Raw genomic sequence first — 27,909 nt, 5'->3', positions numbered from 1 at the left:
AAATATTACTATGAACATGGGTGAGCAAATATCTCCTTGTGACCCTATTTCTTGTGTGAAAATATGTCTCCATGATCCTCTTTTCAATTATTTTGTATATATCCCATAAGTGAGATTACTGGATCACATGGAAGTTCTATTTTTAATTTTTTGAGGAACCTCATATTGTTGTCCACAGCAGCTGCACCATTTTTCATTCCCCTCAACAGTGCACAAAAGTACCAATTTCTCCACATTCTCAACAACACTTGTTATTTTCTGTTTTCTTTCTTAAAGAGTCATCCTAAATGGTGAGGCGATAGTTCGTTGTAATTTAAATTAGCATTTTTCTAATGTCTAGTGATATTGAGCATCTTTTCGTATGTTCATTGGCTATTTTCATATCTTCTTTAAAGAAATGTCTACTCAACTCTTTTATGCGTTTTTAATTGTTTTGTTGTTGTTGTTGAGTTGCAGGATTCATATATTCTGGATATTAATCCCTTATCAGATATATGATTGCTAAATATTTTCTCTCACTCTGTAGGTTACCTTTCCACTCTGCTGGATATTTCCTTTGATGTTCAGAACTGTATAACTTTGACATCATCTTATTTGTCTGTTTTTGCTTTGGTTGCCCGTGCTTTTGGTATCACAATCAATCAAGAAATCACTGCCAAATTCAATGTTGTAAAGCTTTTCCCTTATGTATTCTTTCAGGAGTTTTATAGTTTTACATGTTACTTTTAGGTCTTTAATCCATTTTCAGCTCATTTTTATATACAACATATAATATGAATTAAGTATAAAACTTTTTTTTCTTATTTTTCGCATCTGGATATCCACTTTTCCCAACATCATGTGTCGAACACACTGTCCTTTCCCCAATATGTGGCCTTGCCTCACTTGTCAAAGATCATCTGACCTTATATGCAAAAGTTAATTTCTGGACACTATATTGTGTTCCTTCGGCATATGTGTCTAAGCAAGTCTAACACTGTTTTCATTATGTATTATAGCCTTGTAATAAATTTTGAAATCCGGAAGAGTAAAGCCTGCAACTTCGTTCCCCTTTTTAAAGACTGTTTTGGCTACTGAGAATCCCTTGAGATTCCATATTAATTTTAGAATTGTGTTTCTATTTATGCAAAAAAATGCCATTGGTATTTTGATAAGAACTGCACTGAATCTGTAGATTGCTTTAGGTAGTATGGATTTTTAACATATTAAATCTTTCACAAGATGAACAAGGGTTGTCTTTACATTTCTTTGGGTCTCTTTAATTTTGTCAGCAACATTTTGTACTTTTCAGTGTACAACTCTTTTGCCTCCTTGGTGGAGTCAGGGTACAGCTCTTTTGCCACTTTGGTTGAGTTTATTTCTAAGTATGTTATCCTTTTTGATGCTATTTTAAAAGAAATTGTGTAATTTTCAAACTGTTCATTATTACTTCATTATTGCTACATAGAAACACAATTGATTTGTGTGTATGATTTTGTGCCTTACAACTCTGCTGAATTCATTTCCTAGTCCTAACAGTTTTTGGTGAAATCTTTAGGGATTTTTAGATACAAGGTCATGCCATATACAAACAGATCATTTTACTTGTTCCCTTCCAATTTAGTTGCCTTTTCTTTCTTTTTCTTGCCTAATTGCTCTAACTGGATTTCCAAATACTATGTTGAATAGAAATGGAAAGAATAAGCATCCTTGCTTTGTTCCTGATTTTAGAGGAAAAACTGTCTATTTTTCACTGTTCAGTTAGTCATGGGCTCTTCATATATAATACTTCATTATGTTGAGGTAGTTTCCTTCTATTCATAGATTGTTGAGTGTTTTGTTTTGTTTTTTTTAAATCAAGAAAGAGTGTTGAATTTTGTCAAATGCTTTTTCTGTATCAGTTGATATATGACCATATAAATTTTGTAATTCACTGTTAATGTGGTACATTGCATTGACTGATTTTCATGTTGAACCATCTTTGCATTCCAGAAACAAATCTTAAATTGACAATGTGTATCATTCTTTTAATATGCTGTTAAATTCAATTTCTTAGTGTTTTATTGAGGATTTTTCCATCAATATTCATCAGGGATATTGGTCTATAGTTTTCTTTCTTTTACTATCTTGATCTGGCTTTGGTATCAGGGTAACACTGGCCTCATAAAATCAGTTTGAAAATGTTCCCTCCTCTTAAAATTTTTGTAAATTTGAGGACAACTGGTGTTAATTCTTCTTCAAATAACTGACAGCATTCTCCAGTGAAGCCATCTAGTCCTCAGCTTTCTTTGTTGAAAAGTTTTTTATTATTGGTTCAATCTCCTTACTAGCTACAGGTCTTTTCAGATTTTTAAAATTTATTCTTGATTCAGTCTCAGTAGGATGTATGTTTCTAGAAAATTATCCATTTCTTCAAAATTATCCAATTTGTTGGCATACTTTTCATAGCATTGTCTTATAATTCTTTCTATTTCTGCGGCATGTTATAATGCCTCCTCCTTAATTTCTGATTTTACTTATTTATGTACTCTTCTTTTTTCCTTAGTCTTCATAAGAATTTGTCAATTTTGTTGATGTTTAATAAAAAAAAAAAAAAAAGACCTGTTAGTTTCACTGATTTTTTCTCACTACTTTTCTATTTTCTATTCCAAGGGTCCCTAACCAGGTATATAACCTATTAGGAACAACAGCAAGAAGTGAGCGGGGGCAAGCAAGCCAAGCTTCATCTGTATTTACAGCCACTCCCTATCACTCACATTACTGCCTGAGCTCCACCTCCTGTCAGATCAGATTTTTATAGGAAGGTGAACCCTATTGTGAACTGTACATGCAAGGGATCTACATTGCGTGCTCCTTATGAGAAATTAATACCTGATAATCTGTCACTGTCTCCCATCAACCCTGGATGGGACCGTCTAGTTGCAGGAAAACAAGCTCAGGACTCCCACTGATTCTACATTATGGTGAGTCGTATAATTATTTCATTATATATTACAATGTAATAATAACAGAAATAAAGTGAACAATAAATGTAATGCATTTGAATCATCCCAAAACCATCCCTGTTGTGCCCCCACCACCCATGGTATGTGGGAAAACTCTCTTCCATGAAACCGGTCTCTGGGACCAAAAAGGTTGGGGACTGCTGTTGTAGTTCATTTATTTCTGCTCAGATTTTTACCACTTCCTTCTATCTGCTAACACTGACTTTATTTGTTCTTTTTCCAGTTCTTTTTTTTTTTTTTTTTTTGAGACGGAGTCTCACTGTGTCTCCCAGGCTGGAGTGCAGTGGCGCGATCTCGGCTCACTGCAAGCTCCGCCCCCCGGGTTCACGCCATTCTCCCGCCTCAGCCTCCCAAGTAGCTGGGACTATAGGCGCCCGCTACCGCGCCCGGCTAGTTTTTTGTATTTTTAGTAGAGACGGGGTTTCACCATGTTAGCCAGGGATAGTCTCGATCTCCTGACCTTGTGATCCACCCGCCTCGGCCTCCCAAAGTGCTGGGATTACAGGCTTGAGCCACCGCGCCCGGCCCTTTTTCCAGTTCTATACTGTATAAATTAGGTTGCTGATCTGAGATCTTTCTTATCAGTCATTATCACCATAATCTTCTCTCTTAGACTGAGGTTACTGAATCCCATAAGTTTGGGTAGGTTGTGCTTATATTTTGATTTGTCTCAAGATATTTTCAAATTTTCCTTGTGATTTATCTTTGACCCAATGGCTGTTTTAAGTGTGTTGTTTAATTTCTACATGTTGGTGGACTTTCCAGTTTTTCTTTGGCAACTGGTTTCTAGTTTCATTTTACTGTGGTCAAAAAAGATACTTGGTATAATTTCAATCTTAACTTTGTTGACACTCACTTTGTGGCATAACACATGTCTATCCTGGAGAATGTTCCATGTGTGCTTAAGAAGAATGCAGGCCAGGCGCAGTGGCTCACACCTGCAATCCCAGCACTTTGGGAAGCCAAGGCGGGAGGATCATCTGAGGTCAGGAGTTTGAGACCAGCCTGACCAAAATGGCAAAACCCCATCTCTATTGAAATTACAAAATTAGCCAGGTGTGGTGCCACATGCCTGTAATCCCAGCTACTTGGGAGACTGAGGCAGGAGAATCGCTTGAACCCAGGAGGTGGAGGTTGCAATGAGCCAAGATCGTGCCATTGCACTCCAGCCTGGGCGACAAGAGCGAAACTCTGTCCCAAAAAGAAGAAGAAGAAGAAGAAGAAGAAGAAGAATGCACATTCTGCTGTTGTTTCATCGAGCGTTATGTATATTACTGCTAAATACATTGGGCTGCACTGCTGTTCAAGTCTTCTGTTTACTTATTGATCTTCTGTCTGGTTGTTCTATTCATTATTGAAAGTTGAATACTGAAGTCTCCTACTATCATGGTGTTGCTAGCTTTTCTTTTAATTCTATCAAAGTTTGCTTCACATATTTGAGAGCGCTGATGTTAGGTACATATATTTATATTTGTCCTCTTTCTGGCGAACTGACCCTATCATCATAAAACGTCCTTGTCTCTTTTGACAGTTTTTGACTTAAAGTCTATTTTGTCTAATTTAAGTAGGCTACTCCTACTCTTTTCTGGTTACCGTTTGCACACATCTCTTTTGTTGTGGGTACATTTTAGGTGTATATATTTGTGGGGCCCATAAGATGTTTTAATACAGTCATGCAACGTGCAATAAGCACATCATGGAGAATGGATATCCATCCCTTCAAGCATTTATCTATTTAGTTGAAAATCATCCAATTACACTATTTTAAAATGTACAGTTTTTATTGATTATAGTCACCCTACTGTGGTATCAAATAGTAGGTCTCATTTTTTTTTTTTTTTTTTGTATCTATTAACCAAACTCTGCATGTATAACCCACCTTCAAATCAAGCTGAACTAACATTGGTTAAGCACAAAACAGTAAGTAAACTACCTTGTATCCCAGGCCCAACTGATAAATAGCAAATATCTGAGCTGCATTAAGAGCTTCACTGAAAAGGTAAACTGCAGTCATCTGGCCACAGAATACTCTATTAGCATCTGCTGTTTCTGATGAGCCCAGGAAACATTTGTCAAAGGTCTGTAAAGGAAAAAAAAAAAGGAATTAGAAAAAAAAAAAACTCCAAAAATAATAAAAACCTATATTATCATAAATGTGTTGTCCATTCTAAACTGTATCTAAATAGACTAAAATAATTTATACCATAAAACCATTAGAAAGAATGTTGAAAAATGTGTATGTAATGATATTAGGGGATATAGAAAAGTTTGCAACACGTGTGTTACAAGCCAACCCACCTAGATCAAATCCCTGCATCCTATGCCACTGAGTGTGGCAAGTTACTTAACCTCTTTGTACTTCACCAATCTGTAAAATGAAGATTATAATAATGCTTATCTTGCAAGGTTGCTGGGGCTTTTTGAAAATAAAGCTATTTATTACAATGCCTGGAATACAAAAAGCACTCAGTAAAAGTTAATGTAAGAAAAAACAGGTTACAAAACGATACTTACATACGAGCCCTTTTTTGTATTAAAAAGGAGCTAACATTTACTGAGCACTCATTCTGCATAAGGCACTCTAGTAATAGATTTATGGATATTATTTAATATCATTTAATCAGATGATAACTTTCTGAGGTATTAATTATTTTATGTCCATTTTCAGGAGGAAAAATACTAAGGCCTAATATTTAGGTAAGGTCATACAGTCAATAAACGACAGAGTTGAGATTCAAACCTAAGTCTGTCTGATTCAGGACCCTGATCTCTTAAGGTTAGCATTACAAAATATGTATATATGTGTAGCAAAGGATATGAAAAGAGGAGTTAATGGTGTATGGGTAATATGCTTTATGTTCATTTTCCTGCTCTGTATTTTTCAAGTTTTTATTAAAAAAAAATAATTACAGGAAAAACATTGGAAATTTCATTCTAACCTATAGATTTATTTTTGAAACCTGTAAATGTTACAACATACTAGTTATCTATAGCAGTTAGAATTATATACAAGATTTATAAGCATGCATCATTTAACTAATTCAGAAAAATGATCAGAACCCTATAGTGGAGGTCTCGTTCATTTTGATAAATGAACCAATGACCCACTCCCCAGATATAGCCACTGTTAGCTATAAATCCTCATTTCTACCTATACGGAATAATTTTATAACAAGGACTAATATTTTAGTGACACATTAAGTTCTATTAACAAATTAACATGCTAGCCAAATTATGTTTATAAAAATCTACCATTGTAATATTTTGAATTTTATATTCAAGTTGTAAAACTTTTTCTTGTTTAAAAAATTCATGCTTTTAAAATCATTTTTTTCATTGCAACATTTTGAAACTACTTACATCACTAGTGTTGACAAACCATGTTATCTCTCCATAGGAAGCCAGTTCACCATTCACATAACATCGAAGTTCACTATTCTTCCATCGGTTATAGATGTGCACTATGGTAACCATATACCACTGAAGAAGCAAAAAACAGTTAAAAATACAAAGATAACAATTATCCCAATAACGCAACCATATTGATGAGTAAAAGTTAAATGATAAGTTGTAATTCAACCTAAAAATAAAACAAGACTACCTTTGTTAAATTCAATATTTACCTTCTGGAACAATTATCTATTCATGGGCCTTTCAACTGATAAGAACTTAATCACTAGATTATTTTTCCAGCTTCTTATTATGGAAGTTTTCAAACATACCCCAAAAATCTGAAAATCAAGTACAAACACCCCCTTTTCGCACCACCTAGATTCCACAATTGTCAAATTTTTGCCATATTTGCTTAATCTATCTGACTACCTATCTACCTATACATTTTGTTGATGAACCATTTATTAACCACTAAGTTTTAAGGTACAAAAGTAAACACATATTAAATTTGCAATAGTAAAATAAATGCCATAGATATTTCCTATTTGTGTCTCCCTTGATCTCCATAAATAACTAAATTTGCAATCTTTTTCATATCCAAATCAGAGAGGTCAATTATCCAGTGATTTACGCTTCATCTTTTGAAACAGTAAAAATGGAGTTGTGCTTTAGCATGTTATTATATGAATAACATTAAAACTAAGCATTTTGATGACTAGCATAGCTTGTTAACATAACTATGACTCAATAAGATCATGTACCTTTTGTGGCTTGAAATCAAATTTCACACAATGTTGAAAGCCTTTTCCTTTTGACTTTATTGATGTTATAATCAAACAGCCTCCAACAAAATGAGCAGAATAGCCAAGACCTTTGCTGGTTCTGAAACTATAAAGATTAGGTTTTCATTTTACCTCTAAATATTCTTCTCAGTTTCAAAGTAAGGTTTTAACACTAATCAGTTACATAAATACATACCAATACAAATACGGTTTATCCTTATCTACATTGATGTTATTTACAGGATCCATTCTAAGCCATGTATGAAATGTAAAACCATTCTGGTATGGCCATTTGGCTATAGGAGGTAATGCAATAGCCTAAAGGAAAGAAACTTTGAGTTATTAACTCACGTGAAACCCCGTATTATTAAAATCATGAAAATAAGACTTTGCAATGCTACATATATTTGTACTACAACACATTACTTTATGTCACAATCAAAATATCTGAAAGAAGACTCTTTATCTGGAAGAAGACTTGTAGTAAATTTTTAATTTTCCCTAATACATAGTAATGTTAATTAAATGAAAAAAATTCAGTATAACCTGGACACATGAATCTTGTATTCTTCATTTCTTAAAATGAACATATCCACAGAGATTCAAATTAAAAGAGATAGGAAGTGATAACAAATTGGAAATTTGATGAAACTTTAAGGTATTAGAATAGAGAAAGATGGACAGGAATGGAAAGAGAAAACAGAAAAACTTGGTATATGCTGCTTTTATAAAACTATAAATATAAAACTGAAGAAGATTAGTTCATAATATTTTTATTCAGAGGTCAATATACAAATGGCTTTACCACTTGGTTTAGATTTTTATTTAAAAGATCATACTACATAATAAAAGGATCTTGTATAGCCAAAACAATCTTTAAAAAGAATAGGCCAGACACAGTGGCTCACGCCTGTAATCCCAGCACTTTGGGAGGTCAAGGCGGGTGGATAACCTGAGGTTAGGTGTTCAAGACTGGCCTGACTAACATGGTGAAACCCTGTCTCTACTAAAACAACACAAAAATTAGCCAGTCATGGTAGTGGGTGCCTGTAATCCCAGCTACTCAGGAGGCTGAGGCAGGAGAATTGCTTGAACCCACGAGGCGGAGGTTGCAGTGAGCTGAGATCGTGCCATTGCACTCCAGCCTGGGTGACAAGAACAAAACTCCATCTCAAAAAAAAAAGAAGAAGAACAAAGTTAGAGGACTCATACTACCAATTTCAAAACCTACCATTAATATAAAGTAACAGGGATGAAGACTGTGGTATTAGCATCAGGCCCTGGTGTCCTTTGGTTAGGCAAATCCTTATTATGCCACCAAAAGGACAAGTGACAAAAGAAAAAATATATACATTGGACTTTATTAAAATTAAAACCTGTGCTTTAAGGAACACTATCAAAAAAGTGAAAAGACAAGCCACAAGAATGGAGTAAACATTTGCAAACTGAATAAATGATAAAGGACTTGTAACCAAAATATATAAAGTACTCCTACAACTCAATAATAAAAGGACAAGTAAAATTTTAAAATGGGCAAAAGATCTCAATATAAATGTTTCCAAAGAAGATATACAAATAGCCAATAAAAACATAAAAAGATGCTCAATATCATTAGTCATAAAGGAAATGCAAATCAAAACTACAATGAGATACCACTTCATACCAACTAGGATAGCTATTAATACAATCACAGAGACAGATATTGGCCGGGTGCGGTGGCTCACGCCTATAATCCCAACACTTTGGGAGGCTGAGGCAGATGGCTCACTTGAGGTCAGGAGTTCAAGACCAGCATGGCCAATATGGTGAAATCCCGTCTCTATGAAAAAATACAAAAATCAGCTAGGCATGGTGGTATGCACCTGTAATCCCAGCTACTCAGGAAGCTGAGACACAAGAATCGCTTGAACCGGGGAGGCGGAGGTTGCAGTGAGCCAAGAGCACACCAGTGCATTGCAGTCTGGGTGACAGAGCAAGACTCCATCTCAAAACCAAAAAAAATAGACATTAACCATGTTGGCAAGGATGTAGAGAAATTTGACCCTTATACATTGCTAGTGGAATCATAAAATGTTACAGCTACTTTGAAAAATAGTCTGCAAGTTCATCAAAATGTTAAACAAAGACCATACGACCCAGTCTAGAGATGGGGACATTAAAACATATGTCCACACATAAAATTGTACACTAATGTCCATAGCAGTATTATTCATAGTAGCCCAAAAAGTGAAAATCCCAGATATCCATTAGTTGACAAATGATTAAATAAAGTATGGTATATCCGTACAATATAATATTAGCCATAAAAAGGAAAGAAGTACTGATACATGCTATACCATGGATGGACCCTGAAAACATTATGATAAATGAAAAAAGGCAGTCACAAAATACCACATGTTGTATGATTCCACTAATATGAATGGTCCAGAATAGGGCTGGGGAATATGGGGAGTGGCTGCTAATCAGTATGGGGTTTCTTTTGGGTGTGATGAGAATATCCCAAAATTGACTGTGGTGATGGTTGACAACTCTGTGAACACATTTACCTACTGTACTATATACTTTAAAGGAGTTAATTGTGTGGTATGTGAATTATATCTCAATAAAGCTGTTTTTCAAAAAATTCAAACTATACAAGCTTCTGTTTTATTGTAACTTACATATGCATTTATGTATTCATATAATATATACATACATTCTTTTATATGTATTAGATATGACCTAAAATATGAAAGACATCACAGAGACAAACTTCAGTAATAACACTGAGACTTCAAGAGGCTGATTTAAAATGAACGTTGCATTAAGAAAAAAGGAAAAGAATAACTACAACTCACAGACTGACAAAAAAAAATTTTAGGAGAAAAACATATATTCAGTGTGTACACATGTTCTCTCTCACCAAAAATAATAGCAAAGATGTATAAGTTTTGCAAAAATACTTCATTCATGAATACTTTAAATTCCCAGTAAAAGCTATGTTTAAGGAAAGGAAGTCACTGAACATATTTAAAACATCTATTCTCTTCAAGTTTCAAAAGCTGTTCAGCTCACCTGCCCTACTTTCAAGATAAATGCATGCACTGCAATCTCAGAGAACTGTAAATAATAAAATTATAACATGAGGCACGAAAAAAGTTAATCTCTTAAGAACACTTTTTTTAATGTTAGAGGCAATGATAGGCTATGATAAGAAAGTAAAATTATTCTGAAAAGCTACAAATCTAAAAGCCTTATAAGGAAAAACTGTAAAGGAAAAAACTGGGCAATAAAACTTTTCAAAGAAAGTTATATATTGTGTATATAAAACTCAAATATCACAACTGTCATATTAAAACATATTCTTATCTTTCTGCAGATATTGCCAGGCTACACAGGGCCTAATATAAGATTTTATGAGAACAAACATAAAACAATGATTGAAAGATAAGCTCAGGAAAAGAACAGACTGAAATATCTTTTTTAAAAGTTTGTTTTGGGCCGGGCGTGGTGACGCACGCCTGTAATCTCAGCACTTCCGGAGGCTGAGGTGGCTGGATCACCTTAGGTCAGGAGTTCCAGACAAGCCTGGCCAACATGGCAAAACCCCATCACTACTAAAAATACAAAAATTAGTCAGGCTTGGTGGTGGGTGCTTGTAATCCCAGCTACTCAGGAGGCTGAGGCAGGAGAATCACTAGAACCCGGGAGGCAGAGGTTGCAGTGAGCCGAGCTCGCGCCACTGCACTCCAGCCTGGGCAACAAGAGCAAAACTCTGTCTCAAAAAGAAAAAAAAAAAATAGTTTGTTTTGCTTGTAAAAGACTGACCAACGTAATAATGAGGAGATTTTTAAAACTTCCATAAATAACATATATATTATAGAATGTGCTTCAATAACACTATGAAACATTACAGATATCACTATTATACATAATTGTCTTATGCATAAACTGATTAACAGCTTACAGGAATGCTGAGATCAACATAATTTGGAAACTCACAAGTCAAGGAAAACTTGCATAGTAAATTTCAAAGCCTCTATGTCTTCACTATCATTCTATACACCAGGTACAAAAAAAAACACAGGTAGAGTAATGAAAGGTGAGAGAAAGATGTTCACAAAGATAGACATGAAGGTGTTACACACAAACAGCTCCTTAAGACAACACGGCTATGTTTAAAAGAATGAGGTTCTTATTCCATTGCTGACTCAAGCTGTGACTGAACATTTTCTCAACTAATTTAAGCCTCTGTTTCCTCAACCTCCAAAGCAATTACAAAAAAGTAATATGCAGTCATAAGGATTAAAGTATGTTGAACAGAAGTTTCTACCTAGCACAGAACCTGTCAGGGGTGTTCACAGGGCTGTACTTTCAGGGAGTAAAGGAAAGAAGAACTGGGAGTGATTTCCTCATTAATATTTACTTACTGCAGCACTCTTTCCTGGAAAGTTAAAAAAGGCATCAGGACCATACTTCTGAGGCATATGTTTTAACACAGACAGCAACTTCCCAGCATGTGGAGGCTATGAAGATAATTAACAATTCATTAACCACAGTATTCACCATAAGACCAAAAAAAAAAAAAACACATTTTTAATATAGTCTTGCTTTAATGTATACAGGAATAATGCTATAAGCTTAAAAGCATAGAAAACAACTTTTAAGTTATTTTCAATTATCTTAAAGAAATAATGTACTCTACACCAGTTTTTGTAATGCTGTAGGGCCTATTAGGTATTCAATAAATACAAGCCAATATCATTAGACACCTGAAACTCTTCTCCAAGCTGCAGCAAAAATGATCTTTTTTTTTTCTTTCTTTTTTTGAGACGGAGTCTCGTTCTGCCGCCCAGGCTGGAGTCCAAGTGCAGTGGCGCGATCTCGGCTCACTGCAAACTCTGCCTCCCGGGTTCAAGTGATTCACCTCCAGAGTAGCTGGGATTACAGGTGTGTGCCACCACACCAGCTAATTTTTTTGTTTGTTTGTTTTGATTTTGAGATGGAGTCTCGCTCTGTCACTCAGGACAGACTGCAATGGTGCAATCTCAGCTCACCACAACCTCTTCCTCCCAGGTTCAAGCAATTCTCCTGCCTCGGCCTTCCAAGCACCTGTGTGGTACAGGTGCACGCCACCAGACACAGCTAACTTGTATTTTTAGCAGAGATGGGGTTTCTCCATGTTGGTCAGGCTGGTCTTGAACCGACCTCAGGTGATCCATCCGCCTGGGCCTCCCAAAGTACTGGAATTACGGGCATAAGCCACCGTGCCTGGCCTATATTTTTTGTATTTTTAGTAGAGGCAGGGTTTCATCACATTGGCCAGGCTGGTCTCGAAATCCTGACTTCAAGTGATCCGCCTGCCTCAGCCTCCCAAAGTGCTGGGATTACAGGCATGAGCCACCACACCCAGCAAAAAATGATCTTTTAAAAATACAAACTACATCAACCCACCACCCACCCTTCTTTAAAATTAAGACACTTAATAATTTAACAAATACTTAAATAATGCTTACTATACTCCACTGTTAAAGGTACTTCAAAAAGACACTTGCACAAGCATGTTTATAGCAGCATAACTGACAATTGCAAAATCGTGGAACCAACCCAAATGCCCATCAATCAATGAGTGGATAAAGAAACTGTGATAAGATGGCCGAATAGGAACAGCTCCAGCCTCCAGGCCCAGCGTGAGCGACACAGAAGATGGGTGATTTCTGCATTTTCAACTGAGGTACCAGGTTCATCTCACTGGGTCGTGTCAGAGAGTTGGTGCTGGTCCGTGGGTGCAGCCCGACCAGCAAGAGCTGAAGCAGGGCGAGGCATCGCCTCACCTGGGAAGTGCAAGGGTGAAGGGAATTCCTTTTCCTAGCCAAAGGAAATTGAGACACACAACACCTGGAAAATCAGGTAACTCCCACCCTAATACTGCACTTTACCAAGAGTCCTAGCAAACGGCACACCAGGAGACTATATCCCACACCTGGCCCAGAGGGTCCCACGCCCACGGAGCCTCCCTCATTGCTAGCACAGCAGTCTGAGATCTAACTGCAAGGCAGCAGCAAGGCTGGGGGAGGGGTGCCCACCATTGCTGAGGCTTAAGTAGGTAAACAAAGCCACCTGGAAGCTCAAATTGGGTGGAGCCCACCACAGCTCAAGGAGGCCGGCCTGCCTCTGTAGACTCCTCCTCTGGGGACAGGTCATAGCTAAACAAAAAGCAGCAGAAACCTCGACAGAGGTAAATGCCCCCGTCTGAAAGCTCTGAAGAGAGCAGTGGATCTCCCAGTACAGAGGTTGAGATCTGAGAACAGACAGACTGCCTGCTTAAGTGGGTCCCTGACCCGAGTAGCCCAACTGGGAGACATCCCTCACTAGGTGCAGACTGACACCTCACACCTCACACGGCGGGGTACACCCCTGAGACAAAGCTTCCACAGCAAGAATCAGACAGCAACACTCACTGTTCAGCAATATTCTATCTTCTGCAGCCTCCACTGCTGATACCCAGGCAAACAAGGTCTGGAGAGGACCTCAAGCAAACTCTAACAGACCTACAGCTGAGGGTCCTGAGTGTTAGAAGGAAAACTAACAAACAGAAAGAATACCCACACCAAAACCCCAGCAGTACGTCACCATCATCAAAGACCAAAGGCAGATAAAACCACAAAGATGGGGAAAAAACAGTGCAGAAAAGCTGGAAATTCAAAAAATCAGAGCGCATCTCCCCCTCCAAAGGAATGCAGCTCAAAGCCAGCAACAGAACAAAGCTGGACGGAGAAACACTCTGATGAGTCGAGAGATAAAGGCTTCAGTCAATCAAACTTCTCAGAGCTAAAGGAGGAACTACGTAACCAGCACAAAGAAACAAAAAACCTTCGAAAAAGATTTGACAAATGGCTAACTAGAATAACCAATATAGAGCAGTCCTTAAAAGAAATGATAGAGATGAAAACCATAACACGAGAACTACGTGACAAATGCACAAGCTTCAGTAACTGACTCGATCATCTGGAAGAAAGAGTATCAGCGACTGAAGATCAAATGAATGAAATGAAGCGAGAAGTATAGAGAAAAAAGAGTAAAAAGAAATGAACAAAGCCTGCAAGAAATATGGGATTATGTGAAAAGACCAAATCTACGTCTGATTGGAGTGCCTGAAAGTGACGGGGAAAATGGAACCAAGCTGGAAAACACTCTGCAGGACATCATCCAGGAGAACTTCCCCAACCTAGTAAGGCAGGCCAACATCCAAATTCAGGAAATACAGAGAACGCCACAAAGATACTCCTCGAGAAGAGCAACTCCAAGACACATAATTGTCAGATTCACCAAAGTTGAAATGAAGGAAAAAATGTTAAGGGCAGCCAGAGAGAAAGGTCGGGTTACCCACAAAGGGAAGCCCATCAGACTAACAGCAGATCTCTCAGCAGAAACTCTACAAGCCAGAAGAGAGTGGGGGCCAACACTCAACATTCTGAAAGAAAAGAATTTTCAACCCCGAATTTCATATCCAGCCAAACTAAGTTTCAAAAGTGTAGGAGAAATAAAATCCTTTACAGACAAGCAAATGCTGAGAGATTTTGTCAACACCAGGCCTGCCCTACAAGAGATCCTGAAAGAAGCACTAAACATGGAAAGGAACAACAGGTACCAGCCATTGCAAAAACATGTCAAAATGTAAAGTCCATCGATGCTAGGAAGAAACTGCGCATCAACTAGTGAGCAAAATAACCAGCTAATATCATAATGACAGGATCAAGTCCACACATAACAATATTAACCTTAAATGTAAATGGACTAAATGGTCCAATTAAAAGACATAGACTGGCAAATTGGATAGAGTCAAGACCCATCAGTTTGTTGTATTCAGGGGACCCATCTCACATGCAGAGACACACATAGGCTCAAAATAAAGGGATGGAGGAAGATCTACCAAGCAAATGGAGAACAAAAACAAGCAGGGGTTGCAATCCTAGTCTCTGATAAAACAGACTTTAAACTATCAATGATCAAAAGAGACAAAGAAGGCCATTACATAATGGTAAAGGGATCAATTCATCAGGAAGAGCTAACTATCCTAAATATATATGCACCCAATACAGGAGCACCCAGATTCATAAAGCAAGTCCTTAGAGACTTAAAAAGAGACTTAGACTCCCATACAATAATAATGGGAGACTTTAACACCCCACTGTCAACATTAGACAGATCAACAAGACAGAAACAAGGATATCCAGGAATTGAACTCAACTCTGCACCAAGCAGACCTAATAGACATCTACAGAACTCTCCACCTCAAATCAACAGAATATACATTATTCTCAGCACCACATCGCACTTATTCCAAAATTGACCACATAGTTGGAAGTAAAGCACTCCTCAGCAAATGTACAAGAACAGAAATTATAACAAACTGTCTCTCAGACCACAGTGCAAACAAACTAGAACTCAGGACTAAGAAACTCAATCAAAACCGCTCAATTACATCGAAACTGAACAACCTGCTCCTGAATGACTACTGGGTACATAATGAAATGAAGGCAGAAATAAAGATGTTCTTTGAAACCAATGAGAACAAAGATACAACATACCAGAATCTCTGGGACACATTTAAAGTAGTGTGTAGAGGGAAATTTATAGCACTAAATGCCCACAAGAGAAAGCTGGAAAGATCTAAAATTGACACCCTAACATCACAATTAAAAGAGCTAGAGAAATAAGAGCAAACACATTCAAAAGCTAGCAGAAGGCAAGAAATAACTAAGATCAGAGCAGAACTGAAGGAGATAGAGACACAAAAAACCCTCCAAAAAAATCAATGAATCCAGGAGCTACTTTTTTGAAAAGATCACCAAAATTGATAGACTGCTAGCAAGACTAATAAAGAAGAAAAGAGAGAAGAATAAAATACATGCAATAAAAAATGATAAAGGGGATATCACCACCGACCCCACAGAAATACAAACTACCATCAGAGAATACTATAAACACCTCTACGCAAATAAACTAGAAAACCTAGAAGAAATGGATAATTTCCTGGACACTTATACTCTCCCAAGACTAAACCAGGAAGAAGTTGAATCCCTGAATAGACCAATAGCAGGCTCTGAAATTGAGGCAATAATTAATAGCCTACCGACCAAAAAAAGTCCAGGACCAGACGGATTCACAGCCGAATTCTACCAGAGGTACAAAGAGGAGCTGGTACCATTCCTTCTGAAACTATTCCAATCAATAGAAAAAGAGGGAATCCTCCCTAACTCATTTTATGAGGCCAACATCATCCTGATACCAAAGCCTGGCAGAGACACAACAAAAAAAGAGAATTAGACCAATATCCCTGATGAACATCGATGCAAATTTCCTCAATAAAATACTGGCAAAGTGAATCCAGCAGCACATCAAAAAGCTTATCCACCATGATCAAGTGGGCTTCATCCCTGGGATGCAAGGCTGGTTCAACATATGCAAATCAATAAACGTAATCCAGCATATACACAGAACCAAAGACAAAAACCACATGATTATCTCAAAAGATGCAGAAAAGGCCTTTGACAAAATTCAACAGCCCTTCATGCTAAAAACTCTCAATAAATTTGGTACTGATGGAACGTATCTCAAAATAGTAAGAGCTATTTATGAAAAACCCACAGCCAATATCATACTGAATGGGCAAAAACTGGAAGCATTCCCTTTGAAAACTGGCATAAGACAGGGATGCCATCTCTCACCACTCCTATTCAACATAGTGTTGGAAGTTCTGGCTAGGGCAATCAGGCAAGAGAAAGAAATAAAGGGTATTCAGTTAGGAAAAGAAGAAGTCAAATTGTCCCTGTTTGCAGATGACATGATTGTATATTTAGAAAACCCCATTGTCTCAGTCCCAAATCTCCTTAAGCCGATAAGCAACTTCAGCAATGTCTCAGGATACAAAATCAATGTGCAAAAATCACAAGCATTCTTATACACCAGGAACAGACAAACAGAGAGCCAAATCATGAATGAACTCCCATTCACAATAGCTTCAAAGAGAATAAAATACCTAGGAATCCAACTTACAAGAGATGTAAAGGACCTTTCAAGGAGAACTACAGACCACTGCTCAGTGAAATCAAAGAGGACACAAACAAATGGAAGAACATACCATGCTCATGAATAGGAAGAATCAATATTGTGAAAATGGCCATACTGCCCATGGTAATTTATAGATTCAATGCCATCCCCATTAAGCTACCAATGACTTTCTTCACAGAATTGGAAAAAACTGCTTTAAAGTTCATATGGAACCAAAAAAGAGCCCGCATTGCCAAGACAATTCTAAGCCAAAGAACAAAGCTGGAGGCATCATGCTACCTGACTTCAAACTATACTACAAGGCTACAATAACCAAGACAGCATGGTACTGGTACCAAAACAGAGATACAGACCAATGGAATAGAACAGAGCCCTCAGAAATAATACCACACATCTACAGCCATCTGATCTTTGACAAACCTGACAAAAACAAGAAATGGGGAAAGGATTCCCTATTTAATAAATGGTGCTGGGAAAATTGGCTAGCCATAAGTAGAAAGCTGAAACTGGATCCTTTCCTTACTCCTTATACGAAAATTAATTCAAGATGGATTAGAGGCTTACATGTTAGAACTAAAACCATAAAAACCCTAGAAGAAAATCTATACTATTCAGGACATAGGCATGGGCAAGGACTTCATGTCTAAAATACCAAAAGCAACGGCAACAAAGGCCAAAATTGACAAATGGGATCTAATTAAACTAAAGAGCCTCTGCACAGCAAAAGAAACTACCATCAGAGTGAACAGGCAACCTACAGAATGGGAGAAAATTTTTGCAATCTACCCATCTGACAAAGGGCTAATATCCAGAACCTATAAAGAACTCAATCAAATTTACAAGAAAAAAACAAACAACCCCATCGAAAAGTGGACAAATGATATGAACAGACACTTCTCAAAAGAAGACATTCATGCAGCCAACAGACACATGAAAAAATGCTCATCATCATTTGCCATCAGAGAAATGCAAATCAAAACCACAATGAGATACCATCTCACACCAGTTACAATGGCAATCATTAAAAAATCAGGAAACAACAGGTGCTGGAGAGGATGTGGAGAAATAGGAACACTTTTACACTGCTGGTGGGACTGTAAACTAGTTCAACCATTGTGGAAAACAGTGTGGCGATTCCTCAAGGATCTAGAACTAGAAATACCATTTGATCCAGCCATCCCATTACTGGGGATATACCCAAAGGATTATAAGTCATGCTGCTGTAAAGACACATGCACACGTATATTTATTGCGGCACTATTCACAGTAGCAAAGACTTGGAATCAACCCAAATGTCCATCAGTGACGGACTGGATTAAGAAAATGTGGCACATATACACCATGGAATACTATGCAGCCATAAAAAAGAATGAGTTCATGTCCTTTGTAGGGACATGGATGCAGCTGGAAACCATCATTCTCAGCAAACTATCGCAAGAACAGAAAACCAAATACCGCATGTTCTCACTCATAGGTGGGAACTGAACAATGAGATCACTTGGACACAGGAAGGGGAACATCACACACCGGGTCCTATTGTGGGGAGGGGGGAGGAGGGAGGGATAGCATTAGGAGATATACCTAATGTAAATGATGAGTTAATGGGTGCAGCACACCAACATGGCACATGTATACATATGTAACAAACCTGTACGTTGTGCACATGTATCCTAGAACTTAAAGTATAATTAAAAAAAAAAAGAAAGAAACTGTGATACTACTGGAATACTACTCAGCCATTAAAAGGAATGAATTAACAGCATTTGCAGTGACCTGGATAAGACTAGAAACTATTATTCTAAGTGAAGTAACTCAGGAATGGAAAACCAAACATTGTATGTTCTCACTGATACGTGGGAGCTAAGCTGTGAGAACGCAAAGGAATAAGAAAGATACAATGGACTTTGGGGACTTGGGGTAAGAGTGGGAGGGGGGCGAGAGATAAAAGACTACAAATATGGTGCGGTGCATACTGCTCAAGTGATGGGTGCACCAAAATCTCACAAATTCACCACTAAAGAACTTACTCATGTAATCAAATACTACCTATACCCCAATAACTTATGGAAAAATAAAATTAAAAAAATAAAAATAAACATTTCAAAAAAAAGGTACTTCAAAAACACTAAAATATTTTAACCTCATAATCACCCTATGGGATGGTATTATTATTATTATCCCCAGTTTACAGAAAAAGAATCTGACGCAGGGAACATTCCCAAAGTCACATGGGTAATAACTGTCAAGGTCAGGATCAGAACTCAATCTGCTCCAGAGTCCATCCTTTTAAACAACTATACAGATGCTCCTCAACTTATGATAGGGTTACATCCTGATAAACCCACAGTAAGTAGAAAATAATGTAAATCGAAAGTATGTTTTCAACCCAAAATACTGTCAACTTAAGATGGGTTTAGCTGGAGGTAGTCCCATCCTAAGTCAAGGAGCATACGGAATGCATATCACTTCCACACCATCGTAAAGTCAAAGAAAAAAAAAACTGTACTTTCACCATTAAAATAGGGACCAAAACCTTTAACATGGACTATAAGATACTTTATCTACCTCTTTAGCCTCATTTTGCTTCTTACTCTCCCCTTCTCCCTGCACTCCATCCTTTTTTCTCAGTCTTCTTCCCACAACAAGGCCTCAGCAAAAGCTATTCCTTAAGCTTAAAATGTTCTCAAAAGGGCTCCTCTACTCCCCTCTTAACCAAGTCAACCTTACCCAGCCTTTAGAGCTCACGTTAACAGTCACTTCCTCAGGGTAGCCTTCCTTGAAATTGAGAGTGGATTAAACTTCCCTATCATATTTCGTTCTACAATATACCTTTACTGCATAGCATATAAATATATTTATACACATAGCATATACATACAAAAGCTGCAACGCTGAGTTTATTTGATTAATGTTTCTTTGATCCACAAGTCTCTAATACTGAAACAATCAGCAATAAAAATGAAAAATCTCATTTGCAGTTACAAGGATAAACAAAAGATAATCAGACATACCATGTCATTTTAATCTGTTTATAAGCAAATAAGAAAAGTGCAGGGCATTCCTCCTTGTTAAAAGTTTAAAAGTTCAAAACAGGGTCAAACTACAAATGAAATCACTGGTTTGCCTTCATCTTATTTTCATAGATGATATAAATTATAATTACTAACTGTGTAAAAGAGTTTGGCAACCTTTCACCTAAATATTAAGTGGAAAGCTTCATTCTTAAGTGAACAAGAAATTTTCAATTAATCATACTGCTCAATTATAAAAGCATAATAACAAGTAACTACAATCAGTGATTTTTTTAAAATAAATTCCAAAGTAAAATAACCAAAAATAACTTTGTAGTTAAAAATAAAAATACAGTATTGTAGCATGTCCATCTAGAAACATCATTCCTCCAAATTTCCTTTCCTATAAATCAGTCAACAAAAGAACACATTAAGATAAGCACTTTACTTGACAGACATTGCTGGGGGAGTATATACTGTACTGGGAAAGCCTTTCAGAAAAAAACTTAGGCCAGGCACAGTGGCTCACATCTGTAATCTCAACACTTTCGGAGGCCAAGGTGGAGGGATCGCTTGAGCCTAGGGGTTTAAGACCAGCCTGGGCAACATGGCAAAACTCCATCTCTACAAAACAATACAAAAATTAGCCAAGAATGGTGGCAAGTGCCTGTGGTCCCAGCTATTTGGAAGGCTGAGGTGGGAGGAGTGCTTGACTTAGGACGCAGAGGTTTCAGGGAGCCGAGATAGCACCACTGCACTCCAACCTGGGTAGCAGAGCAAGACTCTGTCTGAGAAAGAAAAAGAAAGAGGAAAGGAAAAATATGTAGTAGTCATATTTCAAGAGTCTGTAAAAACGTTCATGTCCAGCAATGCACTATTTCCACATGCAAAAATCTATGCTAAAGTAATCATCACAAAGGCAGAGATTTAGATACAGGGAGTTTTTCACTGCACTGCTATGACAGCAAAAGATAGAAATAATATGCCTAATATTAAATAACTAAATAAATATAATGAATATCTGAGCAAGGCCTTGCTCTCATTTTATAAATAGTTCATTATTTTTTCCCTTTATCATTTAAACCTATTCTCATTCTCCTCCCGCTCCCCATAGGCCGCTATATTAACATGTTTAATCTTTTATATGTAGATTATTCCTTCAAAAATGTTTTTTGGGGCTGAGTGTGGTGGCTCACACCTGTAATCCTAGCGCTTTGGGAGGACTGCTTGAGCTCAGGAGTTTGAGACCAGTCTGGACAACATGGCGAAACCCAGTCTCTAAAAGAAATGCAAAAATTAGCCCAGCATGGTGGTGCACATCCATGGTCCCAGCTACTTCGGAGGCTAAAGTGGCAGGATCTCTTGAGCCCAGGAAGCTGAGAATGCAGTGAGCCATGATCACACCACTGCACTCTAGCCTGGGTGAGAGTGAGACCCTGTCTTAAAAAAAAAAAAAAAAAAGTTTTTTGTGTGCTTATACTTATCATCGCTTTCTTCCTATATATTTTACATCTATTCCTATTACTCCATGCACTGATTCTGTTATAGAACAATCTATTCTGTGCCTTTTGTACATTTTACCAATCCACTCTCTTAATGATGACCATCCATGTTAACATTCACTGCCATCAAAAATAATACTTCAGTGAACATCCTCGTGTATTTTATGGATCTATGTGAGAAGTTCTTGGAACATGCACTAAGTAGTGAATTACTAAATCACTGGATACAGTATAATTAACATGACTAAGTAGTACTAGACTCATCTTGAGGTTGGCTCCACTAGCGTTGATTCTAACGAAAAGCATACCAAGTATAAAATAACTCTGTATCCCAAACTATACTTGCCATTTTCCAACTTTAAAATTCTTGAGAAACTACAGATGGAAGGTGACATATCAATACTGTTTTAATGTGAATGTCTCTAATTATTAATGATTTTGTGTTCATCTGATTGTGTGGTTTCTACCTCTGTAAATAAATATTAGTTCATGTTATTTGCTATTTTCTTACCTATAATTTTCTATGCTTATGAATATAATAAAAATATGTTACATATTCAGAATAAATAATGTGAATATAAATAAAAACCAAAATTAAATATATACTTTCTCTTCTGGACACGACACAGTAATATGACCTGGACGCACCAACCTAGCATAAACAACTAGAAAAGTGGGCAAAATGTATCAAACAAAAACAGTTTTCAGTATGGAGGAAGAGGTAGTTCAAGACTGTGATCCCTGAGAAAACAAACAAAATGACTTTAAACCTGGTGTCAATTTCCATATCATTGCACAGGGAAACCAAACAAAACTTGAAAGTCTCAGTGAGTTGGAAAGAAAGTGGAGTCCACAGTGGATAGAAGTTTCAGAGCAGAATACTACGGAGGAAAGAACTGAACAGAGAAGTCCCAGAAATCTGCACTGACTCTTTGGCTTAATACCAGACTGATCATGCTTACGATAAAACTCAACATGGTGGGGCTAAGATAGTAAGAGCTTCAAGTTAAAGAATTCCCAAAACTAATACAGAGCTAGGAATTGTTGAGACCCTACTAGACACTTTGGAGAGACCACAGTCTTGCTACCTCCTGTCCTATGTCTGCGACTTAAGAGTTACTCAATAGAGACTCTGTAAGAGACATGCCTGAATAGTAAGGCTAAACTAGCCCTAGCATAACAGCCACTCTAAACCTTACTGGGGAAAAAAAAAAAAAAAAAAAAAAACCTTTAAACTAGTTTTAAAGGATAAAGTTGATCCACAAATAACTTTGATCCACAAATAACTTATCTGCCTGCAAAACCAGTCTAACAATCATAAAAGGAATATGACAAAATCCAGCTCTCAGCAACATAAAATTTGCTGTCTGATATGTTGTCGAAATTCAGTAGCCATAAGCAGCAGAAAAATGTGACCTACATAAAGAAGCAAAATCAATGAGTAAACTGACCTAGAAAATGACATTCTAGAATGAAAAAATAAGAGCATTAAAGCAACTATTAATATACTAAATATTTTCAAGGATTTAAAAGAATTAAATAAGGAAAAAAATGGAAAATATTTAAAAGAACCAAATAGAATTTACAGAAAGAGGCCAGGCACGGTGGCTCACGCCTGTAATCCCAGCACTTTGGGAGGCCGAGACGGGCGGATCACAGGGTCAGGAGTTCAAGAACATCCTGGTCAACATGGTGAAACCCCGTCTCTACTAAAAATAGAAAAGTCAGCCAGGTGTCGTGGCGTGCACCTGTAATCCCAGCTACTCAGGAGGCTGACGCAGGAGAATCACTTGAACCCAGGAGGTGGAGGTTGCAGTGAGCTAAGATCACACCACTGCACTCTAGCCTGGCAACAGAGCAACACTCCATCTCAGAAAAAAAAAAAAAAGAATTTACAGAAAGAAAAATACACTATCTGAAATTTCAGTGGATGGAATTAACACACTGCGAAGAAAAGATCAGTTAACTTGAAACTATAGCAATAAAAACAATTTAAAATAAAGCACAAAAACACTAAAAAAAGAGTTAACAGATCTCAGTAACCTGTGAGACAATATCAAGAGGTCTAATATATCTGTAATTGGAGTCCCAGAAAAGATGGGAAGGGGGGACAAGAAGACAGTATTTGAAGAAACAATGACTAAAATGTTTCCAAATTTTATGACAATTGCCTTACACACTCACAGATGCAAAAACTCTATGAACACAAGATAAGCTAGAACCAGAAATATAATCAAATTCAATGACAATCAGTAATAAAACTCTAAAATTAAACACATTAAACTGGAGTTTGAGAGAAATATGCTAAAGAATCTAAATTTTAACATAACGAAAAAGAGTAATTATAGGGCACAATTTTAGATACATTTAATGAAAGCTAGATTAAGGATCAGCTGACTGAGCTGTTGCTGTGGGCAATGTAAAGGGCACTAAAATAAGCCTGGAAATGCAACAAAAATGGAGAAAATATTTACTACTCCTCCTCAATAGGACAGATAACTATATGGTTGAAGAAACAGTTTGATAAGGTACCTGGGGTTCAAAATAAGTTCACCCCCAACACTACCCATTGCAAATGACTCCTAAGTTGCATCTCAAGAGGGTAGATCCAATTAACTGCAGAGGTTTTGTTCACAGAGTGAGTTACTCAAGTTTAAGGGACTCAGATAAAACTAGATCAAAAAGAAGAAAAGGTATGTACTATTACCTAATACTTTTCTTTCTCTACATTTATCTTTCTTTCTAAAAAATATTGAATGTACATTTAAAGAACAACAATTGGAAGAAGAATTAAATTATCAGTTTGCCTGAAACACCATTATCTTAGTGCATACTTTTAGGGTCCAAGTATGGCAAAAGTAGCCATAGGGATCTCAATGCTATTTTAATTAATCTATTCAATTTGACAATTATCCCATGTATAATAATATCAGTTACTTTACAAGCTACTAATGTGTTTGGGAGGGGGATACTTTAAAATACCAAAGAGTACTTAAGTTTTTTTACCCATTGTCCTTTATCTCCTTGAAGTTTACTGAAGAAAAGCTTTAGCTCACGAACTGTCAAATTATAGCTAGCCAGCACTCCCAACATGTCAACTAAAAGATCTGGAAACAAAAGAAAACAATAAAATAACTCAGCTAGTTATATTTCTAGAATATTTAAAATAAACAGTGCTTATTTAAGGGCTTGGACACTAAAGTTCTAGGTGCATGGTACATGCTCAAATATTTCTTAAATATTGCTAAATGGAATAAGAAAAATATGTATTTAAAAATTAAACTTTATTTCTTTGCATACATTGTACTATAGAAAAAAATCATACCTGCTATCATATTGTCAACTTTTTCAATTTTCCCAAGCACTTTTTCAACAAGGCCTACTTCAGTGCAGACTTGAAGATTCCGTATGCTTTTCTTCAGAATAGCTGTAAACATGCTCCAGACTTCTGCTTGGCAAGTAATGTCACATTTTTCCAGTAGGTCCACCATGCAGTTGATACTCTCACCTTCTTGGATAATGAAATTCATTTCCAAATCAAACTGTCCTCCTACCAACTTCCAAGGGAAAAAAAAAAGTAAAAGCATTAGTATCCTCAATATCACTATAGCAGGTTCCTAAACATTAGATTAACAATAACTACTCACATTCTTCCTCCAAAACAAAATGTTCATTTAAAAAAAAAAAAAAAAAACACACAGCTCAAAAAACTGAAGTTTCTGAAGTAATCTCCAAATTTAGACAGTAAACTCAAGTAAGAGAATATAAACATTAAAATATTTTTCAACAAAAACAAATATAGGATGTCTTAGGTAAATTGCTATCTACTAACCTGTTACCAATAAAGATCTAAATCAGCTCTACAATTGCTTCTCATTCAGTATTTCGTTTATGAAGTATCAAATCTGTGAACTACACTGAATAATCTAAAGGTCCTTTGTTAACCAAACAAGTAATGAGCTCATGGTAAAACTGAAAAGCTGAAAAAGGCTCAGAATGGTCACACACTGGAGTTTATATTAGTCAAATTTTTGGTTTATTAAGCCTATTCATTTTACCTCTCTTCTTTTCTGTCAATAATCAGTATAACTTACATATAATTAGTCACACATCCAAAGTCAGTAATCAAGAAAATGTATTTCACTGATATTACTACGAGAACGCTATAGCTATACTGGCCTTGTCATCACATCCACAGCCTCCCCACACAAAGGAACGGTTTGTACATTTTAAGTAAATCCTAATTACGTAAAGGAATTAAAATACTTTTGGAATCACCTTTGTAGAGTTATCTCACTTAACTAGATTTTTTAAATAAATTTTTTAAATTTAAAAATACCTACATTTAAGGTATACGATAATACAATCAACTAGATTTTTTAAAGATCTCTGTCAGAAATAGTTACACACGATTCACCTACACTTTTTTCTTTCTGAATACTTCTTGATTTTTCATTACGCATTTCTAAACTGCATACCCAAAAGGTATGCAAGTAGAAGAAAGTGAACTTTAAAAAACACATCTGGCAGGGAGTGGTGGCTCATGCCTGTAATTCCGGCACTTTGGGAGGCCAAGGCGCACAGAGCACGAGGTCAGGAGATCAAGATCATCCTGGCTAACACCATGAAACCCCGTCTCTACTAAAAAACTACAAAAAATGGCCAGGCGCAGTGGCTCATGCCTGTAATCCCAGTACTTTGGGAGGCCAAGGCAGGCGAATCACCTGAGGTCAGGAGTTCAAGACCAGTCTGGCCAACATGGTGAAACCCCGTCTCTACTGAAAAAAACAAAAATTAGCCAGGCGTGGTGGCATGCGCCTGTAATCCCAGCTATTCAGGAGGCTGAAGCCAGGAGAATCACTTGAACCTGAGCAGCGGAGATTGCAGTGAGCTGAGATCATGCCACTGCACTCCAGCCTGGGCAACAGAGTGAGACTCCGTCTCAAAAAAAAAGAAAAAAAAATACAAAACCTTAGCCAGGCATGGTGGCATGTGCCTGTAGTCCCAGTTACTTGGGAGGCTGAGGCAGGAGAATCACTGAAACCTGGGAGACAGAGATTGCAATGAGCCGAGATCACGCCATTGAGCTTCAGTCTGGGCAACAGACCAAGAGTCCGTCTTAAAAAAAAAAAAAAAAAAATCCAATGGCTTATAAATAAAAACAGACATGATCAAGTAGAGTTTAGTCCAGGAAAGCAAGGAAGGTTCAAAACTAGGAAATAAATTAAAATTCCTTTCAGCAGAATCAACAACATGTATCCCAGGTTTTCAACAAAAATAAAGACAGGCATGAGACTGAAGAAAATGGAAATGAACAATGTGAGGATCAGTACTTGCATGCAGAGAGACAAGAACTCCTGGCAAGCACAGTGATGAAGACATTTCATCTTTCTCAGAAAGCTCTGGCAGAGATTTCAGTGTACAATGCTTTGTATTATCACTACCAAGCAGTGTTAGGAGATGATAGCTGGGATTCTACTAAAACAGTCATCTCTCCTTGTCATGGAGTCAATTCTCCTAGTTACATGGCCCTAGCTTAAAAGTATGCCTGGTTACCTAGTTCTCCTGGATAAATGCTATAAGCTATCCATTATACTATGATACATTCCATTCTACTTAAACTGTTGAATTAGATTATATTGTCCATAAATATATTGTTTATAAATTTTAAAAATACATAATTCAAATAAGAACTTTAATATAGCTGTTTTGGTTTTGTTTGTATTATTTCCTTGTCTGTAACTTTCTATTTTGAAATAATTTCAAACATTCAAAAAAAGTACAGAATTCCTTTATACTCTTCGTTCAGCTTCCCCAATGTATATATATTACATAATCATAGTATAATCATTTAAACCAGGAAATTAACTTTTACAATACCATTAACCAATCTACAGACATCACTCATAAAAATGTTTAAAAAGGGCCAGGCGCAGTGGCTCAAGCCTGTAATTCCAGCACTTTGGAAGGCCGAGGCAGGCGGATCACGAGGTCAGGAGATCGAGACCATCCTGGGTAACACGGTGAAACCCCGTCTCTACTAAAAAATACAAAAAACTAGCGGGGCGAGGTGGCGGACGCCTGTAGTCCCAGCTACTCGGGAGGCTGAGGCAGGAGAATGGCATAAACCCGGGAGGCGGAGCTTGCAGTGAGCTGAGATCCAGCCACTGCACTCCAGCCTGGG

At 37.1% G+C, this 27,909-nt stretch overlaps 1 protein-coding gene across 4 annotated transcripts in view; it reads right to left on the bottom strand.

Annotated features, from left to right (window-relative positions):
* The window catches only part of LRBA (LPS responsive beige-like anchor protein), a 766,866-nt gene that overhangs the window by 666,473 nt on the left and 72,484 nt on the right, over window positions 1-27,909 (bottom strand). For all 4 annotated transcript variants that reach the window (XM_031663999.1, XM_031664001.1, XM_031664000.1 and 1 more), the window contains exons 3-9: window positions 25,051-25,282; window positions 24,732-24,832; window positions 11,569-11,664; window positions 7,356-7,477; window positions 7,139-7,265; window positions 6,345-6,464; window positions 4,918-5,064 (exon numbers count right to left, since the gene is read on the bottom strand). In XM_031663999.1, the coding sequence (XP_031519859.1) occupies window positions 4,918-5,064; window positions 6,345-6,464; window positions 7,139-7,265; window positions 7,356-7,477; window positions 11,569-11,664; window positions 24,732-24,832; window positions 25,051-25,282 (945 nt within the window). The remainder of the gene's footprint in view (window positions 1-4,917; window positions 5,065-6,344; window positions 6,465-7,138; window positions 7,266-7,355; window positions 7,478-11,568; window positions 11,665-24,731; window positions 24,833-25,050; window positions 25,283-27,909) is intronic.

Source organism: Papio anubis, chromosome 3 (assembly GCF_008728515.1).
Source record: "Papio anubis isolate 15944 chromosome 3, Panubis1.0, whole genome shotgun sequence".
NCBI classification, from domain to species: domain Eukaryota; kingdom Metazoa; phylum Chordata; class Mammalia; order Primates; family Cercopithecidae; genus Papio; species Papio anubis.
Note: the sequence above shows the minus strand (reverse complement) of the source record. Positions and strands in the feature narration are given on the sequence as shown.